This window comes from Notolabrus celidotus, chromosome 21 (genome assembly GCF_009762535.1).
Source record: "Notolabrus celidotus isolate fNotCel1 chromosome 21, fNotCel1.pri, whole genome shotgun sequence".
Classification (NCBI taxonomy): domain Eukaryota; kingdom Metazoa; phylum Chordata; class Actinopteri; order Labriformes; family Labridae; genus Notolabrus; species Notolabrus celidotus.
Genome location: NC_048292.1, coordinates 19,557,413 through 19,570,882, shown reverse-complemented (window position 1 = coordinate 19,570,882; position 13,470 = coordinate 19,557,413). Strand labels below are relative to the sequence as shown.

General features: G+C 43.9%; 1 protein-coding gene across 1 annotated transcript in view; it reads right to left on the bottom strand.

The window, feature by feature from the left end:
* arhgef39 (Rho guanine nucleotide exchange factor (GEF) 39) overlaps positions 1-13,470 on the bottom strand; it is a 47,490-nt gene that overhangs the window by 16,010 nt on the left and 18,010 nt on the right. The window contains exons 6-7 of the mRNA XM_034673399.1: positions 5,457-5,527; positions 1,212-1,340 (exon numbers count right to left, since the gene is read on the bottom strand). Of these exons, the coding sequence (XP_034529290.1) occupies positions 1,212-1,340; positions 5,457-5,527 (200 nt within the window). The remainder of the gene's footprint in view (positions 1-1,211; positions 1,341-5,456; positions 5,528-13,470) is intronic.

The window sequence follows — 13,470 nt, the reverse complement described above, 5'->3', positions numbered from 1 at the left end:
ATTATTATTATCATACATTTAATAAAATAAAAGTATTTTCCTTTTTTGGTTTTCTGGCATGTTTTAAACCCTGATTTTAAAGCGTGTACACTCAGGGCTGTACAGATCTGAGGTCTATGATGAATTTAAAGTTACTCTAATAACATTCCCCTGATCAAACAGTGCAGCTCCGTGCTCCTCCTGTCTGACCTGAAGTTACCGGGAGATAAAGGTGCTCAGGTGGAGATGACAGAGAGTGAAGCTGTCTGAGACCTGAAGGATATAATTAAAGAATTTCTGTAACAGGATACAACCTGAGCGTCTTTGTCTTAAAGAGAGGAGGTTTGGCAGTGAAGCGGTCTGTCTGCTGTATCGATGTCTCATTGATCCAGTCTTTGTGTCTCACAGTCCCCCCCTCTCGTCTCCTGCAGAGCTACTTAATATGTTGGAGGGGCCGCGCTGCTCCTCATTTGGAGCTTTTCTTTCTGCCACATTAGAGGAGGTGTTGGAGGGAGCGCGGGTCGGAGGGAGGTTTCAGGTTGGGGGGGGGGGGTTGGGGTGCTCTGAAGTGTGCCTGGTGGGACCGCCGGTTTATTGGCTGCAGAGGAAGCCGGCCGAGCTGCGAGAAGGGCCTGAGAACTCCTCACAGCTCGGGGATGAGAGAAAGCGTTTGAAACTTCCCACATCGGCATTAGAGAGATGAGCAGCTATTCAGCGCCGCACCGACACATCCGCAAACACACATGAAACAGGCTGCATATCCAGCAAACAGGCGCGCGCACACACACACAGTCTCACACACATAGCATCCTTTTTATGTGCTGGTCGGAGAGACGAGGCCCGGCTCTAATTGGTCCTGGGGGAGATTGGCAGGGTGAGAGGAGCAACGAGGAGGCCAGACAAACAACAGGAGGGGGGGATGCAAAGAGTCCCCAGGACCAGTGATGAAGAGGAGGAATAAATGACGGCAGGATGAAGGAGGAGGAGGAGAGGGAACAGTTAGCATGTTCTGCTAATAAAGCAACATTTAGAACATTTCCTGCATGTTAGGATCAATCGATTCAATCCATCTAGAGTCTCTGCGTAGTTAACTCATTTACCTCCAGATCATTTCCCTCCCTCCTCCTCCCTCAGCTCTCTGAGAGCACCAGGGGAGGAGGAGGAGGAGGAGGGGAGGAGGGGAGAAGGGGAAGAGGAGGAGATGAAAGGAATAAGTGATCAGAAGCTCTAACCTGCAGCCAACACCTTCGTCTTTCGCCCCTTCAGCAGTTTCTGCACCCGGCACAGCTGCAGGTGGTTCTCATGGCGCTGAGCATTGTTCTGGATACGCTGGGACACCTCGCACACTGCATCCACCGCTCCTGCAGCACACACACATACACACAGAGAGAGAGAGAGCGATACACACAAAAGAAAAACACTTTATTTCTAAACATAAAGACACACAAGTTTCAATCCGTTAAAGAAAGTAAGAACACCAGCAATTAAAAATGAAACATGAAATTTAAAGTGTAATCAGTGGAAGCTGATGGAAGGTTGAGGATTTACATGACTTCAACTTTAGACACACAAGTTTACAATCTACATCTCTCTCTCTCAGACAGGTGAGCAGCTTCTGGTGGATGTGATTTCTGAGAGGGAGAACTTGGAGCCAACATGGCCGTCGACGAGGAGCCGCAGACTGAGAGCAGAGAGACATTCTCCATCTCTTTGATTTATTCTCTGCAGCAAAATGAAGGTTGTTATTTGACCTCTGTTGTTGTTTGAAGTTAAAACGAGTTCAGTTAGCTTAGGAGACATCCTTCAGAGGGACACTTGACTCTTAGACGAGGACGACTCAGAGCCCGGACCTGGACCAGAGTCTGCAGGACTCAAACACTCACTGACTTCACTCTGACTTTCTTTTCTTCGCCTCTTCAGAAAATTCAGAATAAGAGGAGTAAAGACAGAGTGTACTTTATTCTGCCTCCATCACCTTTAAATGTGAATCAGCGGTGACCCTAACTCATCCATCATCAGTCTGTATTATTCTGTATTATTCTAAATTAATTTCAAACTGGCTCCTTAACTTTCGGAGCAGAGCTTGAAAATCTGCAGAACAAACAGATAATCAGAGCGAAGCCTCCAATGACGGCGCTCCTCCATAAATCCTGCTGTAAACATTTAGAGAAACATCATTAACGCGTCCAAAATAACAACAAAGAGACAGAGTCTAATTTCAAGCTCAACTTTCCTGCTTCTGTTGTGGGCTGAAACTCTGCGGATGAACTTGATCCTCAGGGCGACGCGTCAACACTAAAATAATCACGGCCTAATTGGCTCGCTTAACTTCACAACAATTACAATGTAAACCAAACAAGGCCTCCGTGTAGACTTTCTCCCTTTGTTGCACGTGTTTGGAATATTTTCCAACGCCTGCTTTAGAAAAACAACAACTCCTAATTACAGCTGAGTCCTGGCCGAGGCATTAATAATACATGGTTCTATTACACATGCTGCAGCGGATCCTCTGGTTTCTTACAGCTCTTTATTCCGTTTACTCCGAGTTTAGACTCAGTTAACTTTACTGTTCCAGCTCTGACACATGCACACAGTCAGGTCACACTCGCTTACAGCTCCTGCAGAGGCAACGCAGCCGCACCAACAGTCCTGAAGCTCTGCAATTACAACAATTAAATCCACCCTGAGTGCACTGAGAGGGAGAGAGGGGAGAGAGGGGAGAGGGAGAGAGGAGTGAGGGAGAGAGGGGTGAGGAGGAGGAGGGGTGAGGGAGAGGAAGAAAAGCAAACCGACAAAGAGAAAACAAGAGAAAACAAAAACAACAAAGCCTCCTGTGATTCTGTTAATCAGATACGATGTGATTTGTCTAGATTTCTTTTTTTAAATTATTCCCTTTACGATACAAGCAGGAAGTTTTCACACACACACACACACACACACACACACACACACGCACACAGAGTTTAAAAAAAGCCTCTCTAATGAGAAGAGGAAGAGGAGATGTACCTTCATCTTAGAGTCAGGCGCTGTGTTAATTTGTAAGCAGGCAGCACAGCAGCAATGAGATTTTAATTGATACACATAAATAATTCTGTGTGTACGTTGGCGCTGCAGTCAGATCCGCTGTTTATTTGACGATTGAAATTAGTCATTATCGGGATCCGTGTTGATGTTGAAGATTTTATTTATTAATATCACTCCCGCTTAATATCCTCTGATCCGCTCCCAATTAATTATGTCAAAACCCACATCAAACCAGGACTTACACGCACACTGAGCTCTTCCTCTCTTTCATTCCTGCGGCAGAGACGCTGCGCTTCGACAATACTAACAAATGAGGACTGAAGGCAGAGAGAGACGCTGCTTTGTTCCTCCAATGAAGATAATGAGAGCTGTCGTTCACTCTGACTCTGTCTGACTTCAGTCCCTCACAGGTCGCTGCTTCGCTGCTGTTCAACAACTCCTCTTTATTCTGTTAATGTACACACAACTTTCTCTCTCTCTGCTGTAAACGACTCCTCTCAGGTACGACACAGAGCCGCAGCACCATCACAATGCAGGTAACATCACACAGATGTGATAAACTCTTTATCACTGACAGACTGAAGATCATCTTTAGCTTCTTGTCGTGAGCTGAACACTTTTTATTCGTCTCAGTTTAAAGTTTCGTCTGAGTTGTTTCATGAAGCTCTCTGGTCTGATCACTCGTCTTTATTGATTATTAAGTAGAACAAAGGTGAGAACAGTCAGTCAAACAATAACCCTGTCTCTGCTGTCCTACAGCTGAATGAACCTGGACTAGTCTCAGCCTTTAACCGGTCAAACCTCTCCCTTTGCTCCGGCTGCAGGTAAACCGAGCTGACACAGGTCACAGTCTCACAGGTGCAGGTGAGCTGCAGTGCTGCAGGACAGGAACTCGTATCCTGTTCATCATAGACTCTCTCTCTCTGGGGGGTGAGGGGTTCTCAGACTGTGACAGCCTAACGTCTCTCCATGTGAGTCTGAAGCTTCTGAGTAGGCTGAGAGTTTCTGCAGCTGCTGCTCTGGTCGTAAACACACTGTGGTCTCTCTCCAGGTCCACACGAGGAAACATACGAACATGTTTCATCAGTCCGGTCAGTCTGCATGATGTGTGCTCTGTGAGAGTGAGCTGTTTAACTCCTGAACTCCTCATCTAGACCTCCCTGTTATTATCATTAGAAGACTTTCTGATGACTGATTGTAATATTTAATGTATATTTTATTATTTTAAACATCACGTGTTGACTTATTCAGTGATCTGTAGTCGTATTTAGTGAGAATGTGACGTGAAACACATTCAGCAGCTTTTAAAACAGCTCTCGGTTTAATCTTCACTATCACCGCTCCCTCTGTCTCTTGATCTCCTCTATCCCTCTTTCCAGACCCAACTAGGTGGAGGCAGATGGCTGTCTAACATAAGTCTGGTTCTGCTCGAGGTTTCTGCCTGTTAAAGGAAGTTTAACTAGCTGCTGTAACTAGCTAAATATTGCGAGGTGCAATGATCATGGTGGATTAAGGTGGGGTAATACTGAGTCTTATCCTGTCTTGGTGTTGTGTCTCTGTTCATAATTTGACAGAGTGGTCTAGACCTGCTCTGTTTGTAAAAGCGTCTTGAGATATTGTTTGTTGTGATATGGCGCTATACAAATAGAGATTGATTGATTGATTGATCTTCATCACTGAAGAGAGTGATGAAGTGTTTTAGATCACATTCAAACAGGCCACATGTTTAGAGCAGCCTCTCTTTAACATGCTGAGAGTTTCCTGAGTCTAAATCTAAAGATCTGTTTCATGCAAACGACTCTCGCTCTGAGTCTCATCCAAGCTGCAACCTCCAGTCTAAAAATATGAGTCCAATGTGGAAGTGCTAAAAACTGCAGTTCATCGAGGATCTGCTTGAGGCTGGCTCCGGAAACCACATACACACCAATTCAAAAAAGCCGATCCATACAGCAGAAATAAACATGTTTACAGCCTGGTACAAAAGACGAGTGTAGTCTTGGTTGGCTCACACTCTGCAGTGGGGTGAATTTTTTCTAACGCAGCAATTTCAAAGATACTGAGATTACGAGTCTCCCAATGAGAGGCACAGCTGACTTGATTGACAGGCGGGAACACTGTAGCTGTGGCTCAAATTCTGCCTCTTTTGTCACAATCGCTCAACAGAAGCAATATGGCTCCCGCCAAAGATTGGCCTCAAAACAGTGCTTCAGAAACAGATGGTTGACGTCACAGATACTACGTCCATATTTTATACAGTCTATGGTCTCATCACGCCTCATCGTGTTGTAGTCCATCGTGTCTTTCTGTATCTTGCAGTGTGTTTGATCATGTTGTGTTGTGTCCCGTGTGACGTTATATCAGGTCACAGTGTCGTATCCTGTGTAACGTGCAGCCTGACTCTCAGACTAAGTGTAAAGATCTTTGAGCAGCAGGGCTCGGGGAGGGACGCTTACTTGAGATCTGCTGAAACTCGGGCTGGTCCGGATTCGTGTTGGCAGCCAGGTCCTGCAGGAAGTGTCTGTACCTGTACCAAAACACACACACACACACACACACACACACACACACACACACACACACACACACACACACACACACACACACACACACACACACACACACACACACACACACACACACACACACACACACACACACACACACACACACACACACACACACACACACACACACACACAGGGTCAGGAGGATGCAGAGGTAGAGGACACACTCGGTTCAGTTCAGTTGTTTCTCTGAAGCTGAAGGTGAAACTCTCCGACACAAACACCTGTATCAGGATGAAGACCTGCAACCTGCTCAGACTCACCGCTCTGCACAACCCAGCAGAGATTATCAATTCAGCCTGAGATCATAAAACAGACTGAAGCTCAGAGACACGCTGAGAGGCTGGACCGCCTGATTCCAAATGATCCTGAAATCAATCAAAGAGCAGTCGGCTGAAAATAGCTCCCTCACATTACAACACTGTAATTAAATAATTGATGTTTTATCCATTACTCTGATGGATAATCAAAGAAATGGATCGTCTAACCATTGTTTCTGCAACCTCCATTATCACAGGCGTTTTACCAGGAGAGTAACAGCACGAGATTCATCCCACAGTGTTCACATCAGGTTCTAACACGCAGCTAGACATGAGCTGCTGATTAACAACAGATCCACAAAACATCTCAGCAAGAGAAGAACAATCCAAACTGATGATTTACATACCATCTAAAGATCCTTCACTCTTCTCATGACACAGGGACATTTATTTATTTATTTATTTATTTATTTATTTATATTCTATCATTTTAAAGACTGTTTTATTATTGGTCTAATTTCAGCTGAACAAAGTTTCCTCCTGCAGTCAGTTTGAGCTTCAGCTTCACCAGGAATCTTTACCCTCTCCTCTCAGACGATGTGACCTTGAAGAGCATCGATGATTGACATTGATTTCCACTGAGAACATCTCTCTCTCTCTCTCTCTCTTACACTGAGACACAAATCTGCTTGATGCTGTGTCACTAAAGACAATCAGCGTTTAGATTTCCTGACTTCCTGGAACACAGCATCAGATATTATGGATCCCACCTCCATTTAACAAACAAACATTGTAAAAGTAGTTTTCTTCTCCTCTTGAGGACAGACCTGACAAAGCTTTTTACTTTCAGCTACAACTAACCTGTAATTACAGATTCTGATTCAGAAACATGTTGAATCTGGATCTCAGGGTCTGGATTTTAGTCTGAGAAGGGTTCTGGTCTCTGTCTGTATTCTGAGTAGTATCCGGTGTCAGCAGGAAAAACAGTCTGTATGGAGAGCAACAGCAGGTGTTCTAAGAATTCTGACATCAAAGACAGAATTCCAGAATTCTGTCTTTGATGTCAGAATTCTGAGAACAAATGGAACATTCCGTGAAGAAGGTCAGAGCTAAAAAAAAACATCAGTGTCTCTAATCCTGTTTCATAGACCTCCATTCAACAAACAAAAATTGTAAAAGTAGTTTTCTTCTCCTCTTGAGGACAGACCTGACAAAACTTGACTTTGTACTAATCTGCATAGTCTCTGGAGGAGGAGGAGGAGGAGGAGGAGGAGGAGGAGGAGGAGGAGGAGGAGGAGGAGGAGGAGGAGGAGGAGGAGCGTTGTTACTCATTGGAAATGAACTAAAGTCAAACCGGCTCCTGTGAAGCTTTGTTCAATTAGAAAGTGTTTAAAAGGAGTAATAAGCTCACTCCTTGCGCTCCATGTTTCCTCATGTAATAACAAATACGTTACAGACTTTATTAGCATGCACTCCTTCTTAATAAGGAGACCTGAATCTAATTAAAGCAGCTGTGTAACAAACAGAGAACGTCTAATGAGCTTTATTACGGCGCAGAGTAACGGCAGCTCTGTCGTTTTGCCGTCCCGCTCATTAGCAGCACAGAAACAGAACGAGACAATCATCAGAGCCCGTTTAGACGAGTTCACGTGATGAAGAAGAATTCATAATTCCTCTCTCATATGCAGATGACACGCAGGTTTCTCTGTGTGTGTGTGTCAGGTCAGCAGGGCTTTATACACTCACGTCAATGAAGGAGGAAATATCTGTCTAATTATTCTTTTTTTCCATACGTGCATTAACGATTCAAATATGTAATTAAGAGACAAGAGGCGCTGGCAGCTCCTGCACGGGTTAGTGAGCATGGTGCGGGCTTGTGGGTAATTACTCAAATCTAATGGCTTAAAAGGAAAGGAATGCACATGTGATAAATACAGACGGCCGCAGATACTCCACAGCTATTACAATGAGAGGTGATTGTGAGGAGTCTTATCTGAGTCTTAAACACGGATTTACTCCGACTGAATGTGGACAAAAGAATAAATCCAGGACAGCTCGGGCTTTTATCGTCACGTGCTGCAGCCTGAGGGAGCTTCAGACGGTTTACAGAGACCGGGTCTGAGGGAGGAATGAACTGGACCACACGGCTAAACGTCAAAGATCATCACGACTGTGCTGATAAACACAACAACATGTAATCACATCATCATCATCTGATCTCTGCATCTCCCTCTGCTTTCATACATCTCATCCAGACTCAGCACGTCTGGTCTCAATGAGTCTGGTTCTGTTCGAGGTCTCTGCCTCTTAAAGGAAGGTAAGCTCTGCTAACCCTCTAACCCTCTATGTAGGGGTGTCCCGATCCGATATTGATATCGGATATTGGTCCGATATCAGCAAAAAAAAAACAGTATCGGATTATATCGGCCTGCATCTAAAATCTCAGATATAAGAACTCCGATATAAGCAGTCCATTCCAGACTCCGCTCCAGCACTTCTATCCGGCAGTGCCCAGATCCAGCATCCAGAGCCCACTTGATCACAACAACAGCGTGTGCTACGAGTAGGAGTGATGTCGGCTGTGTGGCAGTATTTCTAATTTAAGTCCGAAAAAGACGTTGCAGCTGAGTGCAAAGCTTGTCATGCACAAGTTTCCCGTGGTGGCACAGAACCTGGGAAAGTTTAATACAACCGACCTCAACGTGCATTTGAAGCAGCATCACAAAAAACAGCATGAGAATTTTGGCAAGCTACCTCTGTGAGGCCACTATTGAACGTAAGAACAATCCTTTACATTACTGGAGAGCAGTGTTATCTTCATTGACGAAATTTATTACGCTACGACTGATTTTTTTTCATGACAAAAACGAGGGGCCTAGAGGCTAAATCATTTAACTTCAGATATTACACAAATTGTTTTATTAATTGTTCTCTGTTTGAGTAATATCACTTGATCAAGCCTTTCTAACATTCCATTCTACAAAATAAGTAATAAAAGTATGTATGATTCATGCCGATGAACTCAAGGCTGCAATATCGGTATCGTATCAGTAAAGTGAAAAAGTTATATCGGGACACCTCTTCCTCCAAGTATTTATTTTCCCAGAGCAGCTGGTCAGTCTGCCCTGTACTTCTGTCTCTCACCGTGCTGCTGTTTGTGTATCGATTTATATTCCTATGATCCGACTACATCTATCTGTGCTCGATCTCACAAAGACCGTAGCCAGTTCAGATTGGAGACTCTTTACCCCCAACATGATAAATCCATCAATACTTTTTAATGAATGAGTTTAAATAAAACTAATCACAGGAGGAGGTCTCTTTCATCCCCTCCTGTCCCTGCCCTCAATGTACGTCCGTGTCCCCTCTCAGGTTTTAAAGAGATGAATGAAGTCGTGTCCTCCAACGTTTCCTCCCTCTGATGTTTGCAGACTTAAATCTGATGCTTTCACAGTGTTTAACCAACATTTACTTCCACACGCTGACCTGTGAGGGCAGCAACATTATGAGGAGTATTTTTAAAACCAGGAATATGATGAAGAGGAAGATTCAAAGCTTTATTATGAATATTATTTAAAAAGAGCGGTGCTTGTTACGTGGACATGGATTCATTAGTAAACCTGTATCATCAGGTGAACTGAGAGTCTCAGCTCTGTGTTCTCAGCAGTGAAGTGTCTGCTCTGCCTTAAGGGTCAACACAGTCTGCCGTGATCCAGCTCTTTGATTCATTCAGAGTCATCCTTGAACCACAGGGTCGCCTGACAGTTTAACACAAATATTCAACAGGGTACCTGCGCTCTGAGAGGAGCCACTCAGCACAGCTCCATCTCAGAGCTGGTTTCTAAAGGATTAATCAGAGAGTGACCTCGTGTTGGAGGAGCGTCTCCGTGTTCAGCTGCTGAAGATGATGGAACTACCTGAGCATATAAAGAACTCGATTACAACTGTCCTGACAAAGAAAAGACTAAACCCAGCACGGACGGTTCAGAACGCACACTTCTTAATCCTCAACAGGTCTGACACTGACCCCCAGACCTCTGCGGAGGCCCGGCCTTTACACAAGTCCACTCCACCGCACAACACACACCGGAACGTGTGTTTGTCCGCCTGAAGCTGCTTCACACGCAGACGCTCAAAGAGACAAACTGTCATAATGGGTCCAAGCTGAGAACAAGAAGAAAACACGTCCGAACTGTCGTCAAATTACGACTAAACTACACCAACACAAACACAAACTATAACCCTTCTGATATCGTGAAATTACTACTAAACTACACCGATACATTCACAAACTACAACCTGTCTGATGTCGTCAAATTACGACTAAACTACACCAACACAAACACAAACTACAACTTGTCTGATTTTGTCAAATTACTACACGAAACTACACGAAACAAACACAAACAGTCGTCAAATTACAACTTAACTACACAACACAAACTGTCGTCAAATTACGACTAAACTACACAAAACAAACATAAACGGTCGTCAAATTACAACTAAACTACACAACACAAAATGTCGTCAAATTACGACTAAACTACACGAAACAAACATAAACGGTCGTCAAATTACAACTAAACTACACGAAACAAACGCAAACTGTCGTCAAACTACGACTTAACTACACAACACAAACACAAACTGTCGTCAAATCACGACTAAATTACACAAAACACACAAAAACGTTCGTGAAATTAAAAGTAAACTAAACGACACAAACTGTCGTCAAATAATGACTAAACTAAACTGACACAAACACAAACTACAACCCCATCTAATGTTGTGAAATGACTTCTAAGCTACACCGACACAAACACAAACTGACGTCAAATTACGACTAAACTACACGAAACAAACTGTCATCAAATTACAACTAACTACACGACAAACTGTCGTCAAACTACGACTAAACTACACAACACAAACTGTCGTCAAATTAAGACTAAAGTATACAACACAAACTGTCATCAAATTACGACTAAACTATACGACACAAACACGAACTGTCGTCAAATATGACTAAGCTACACAAACACGGACCACACAGCTGGAATATATCTGCAGAGAGGCATCTGTTTCTTATAAACAAGTCTCAGTCATTCGATGTTGTCTGAGGTTAGGTCATATTTCCTGAAACATTAACGTCCTCAGATATGAACCCTTAGAGCGAGTGTTTAAAGGAGAGGTCATGAATGCTGTAATCTCTCGACGCTTTAAACAGCAGTAATAACATGTTTTGGTTAAAGTCTGGTTGTTAATCTGAGCCGTGAGGTCTCTGGTGATCCGTGTGAATGCAGAATAAAACGGCTCAGCTCAGAGTATATTTACCCAAGGCCTCCAATTTCTGCCGTCGCTACAAGAGCTGCATCTCTATTATGGACACAAACAGGGCTGTACAGGCAGAGACGGCTGCTATTCACTCCAACAATCAGCCTGAGACTCCATCACTGTCATAATGGAGATCTCAGCAGGGAGGACTGCACTGAATGCCACTTAATAAAGGCAATGATTTTATTCCTCCCCCAGCAGCAACATAAGTATCCTCACTCCAGCCCCACTCGCCATCCATCATCCTTGAGCGGCGATAAGTGACAACAATTTCCTGCGATTCCCCGCCGCCGAGCTGCAACGAGATAAGGAGCCGGCCGGAGATGATTATCCAGCCGTGCCACTTAAAATCATCACACAATTAGACACGTCCCTGGAGTCTCCTGAGCTTCAGCCACAGCGTCAGACTAATCAATGATGATGATGATGATGACGGGAGGAAGGAGAGGAAGGGGAATTATCTGTCAGTCATGTACACCAGCGGTCAGCCTGCTCATACAAGCATCAGCCTATTAGAGAGATAAAAAGTACATCAGGCCGGCTCTGTGGAGGAGACACGCTCACACTAACACAGACAGGAGTCTGCTGAGACTCAGAGAGGAGCTCTCTGTCCTTAAGACACGCAAATATTAAGATCTATCAGCAGCAGTCTGATGACCCTCATCCTCTCATGTCAAAGACAAACAGGTCAGAGTTCTGTTCTGATTTTCTGATGTTCCTATGTTCTACTGTTCTGATGTTCTAATGTTCTGTTCTGATGTTCTGTTCTGATGTTCTGTTCTGATGTTCTGTTCTGATGTTTCTATGTTCTGCTGTTCTGATGTTCGAATGTTCTGTTCTAATGTTCTGTTCTGATGTTCTGTTCTGAGGTTCTGATCTGTTCTCCTGTTCTCCTGTTCTGTTCTGATGTTCTGATGTTCTGCTGTTCTGTTGTCCTGATGTTCTGCTTTCCTGCTGTTCTGCTGTTCTGAGGTTCTGATCTGTTCTGCTGTTCTCCTGTTCTCCTGTTCTGATGTTCTGATGTTCTGATGTTCTGCTGTTCTGTTGTCCTGATGTTCTGATGCTCTCATGTTCTGCTGTTCTGCTGTTCTGCTGTACCAGGATTAGTTGGAGTGTCGTCTGAAAGCTGCAGATTCTTCCATACAAACAGTGAAACAGAGGAGACGTGATGAAGACGTGGAGGAGGAGGAAGAAAAGATAAATGAGATAAATGAGACGCTCAGTCTCAGATGTTCCGGTGAAGGTTCAGCTCACAGAAGCGTCTCTGTGCTGATAGACGGATGTCACGTTTATACGACTGTACATCTGGAGAGATGAAACGTAGGAGGAACTAATTAAGATAAAACAGGCAGCTTGATAAACCTCTGTCATGATATCTGCTTCATCAGAAAACACGCTTCAGCCCGTCTCTCCTCTTGTTCACTAATTAACAAACCGGATCAGGACCGCATGAGACGACACCACACACACAGAGAGGAGGAGCTGACAGCTGGAGGACTCATGGACACGACCAACAGAAATCATCATTACATCTGTCACACAGTTTCCTGCAGCAGGTGAGCAGAGGAGGAACAACATCACAGGACAGAGGAAGAGAAGTGACCCGAGCACAGCTCTGAGACAGGATCACTGAAACTCCTCCACAGAGACAGATTTATCTAAACTGTCTGAAACAACACTTCACGTTACTCTCCGAGCGTCTCTCTGTAAGAACATCCAGAGCTGACACCGACCGTCTCACAGCTTTATTCAATTATCCCTAACAAACTGAAGATGATGAAGACTCAGGATGAAGAGCAGGTTTAAATATGGAGTTATTATATTCATTAAGAGTTCAATAATCTCAGGTAGATTATCGTTGTGCTTCTTCATTTCTTCCATCGTTCTCTGAACGCTGCAGCTCAAACGTCTCTGAGCGGGGACTGACAGAAAGTGAGAATCACTGACTTCAGACTTCAGAGGCGACATGATACAGAAGTTTAACTTTGATTCACAAAACTCAAACATATAAAACAAAACTCCTGGATAAGAAACACAGATGTTTGTATGTTATATTAGAGTCCAGCCTGCACCCTGTGCTGGAACAGAGGAGTCTTTGTTCCAGACATGAAGGCTCAATAAGATTTTCTTTAAAATAATGTTTAATCAAAATACAATATAAACTCTGAGTTTTCATCCAGAGGAGGTGTGTGTGTCTGTAGAGTGTGTGCTCTCTCTGTGTGTTTTATAATGTTTCACTAATGTGGTGAAAGTCTCCAGTTAACAAGGTCACTGTTTACACTGAAACACCGGTCCATCTCTGACATGTT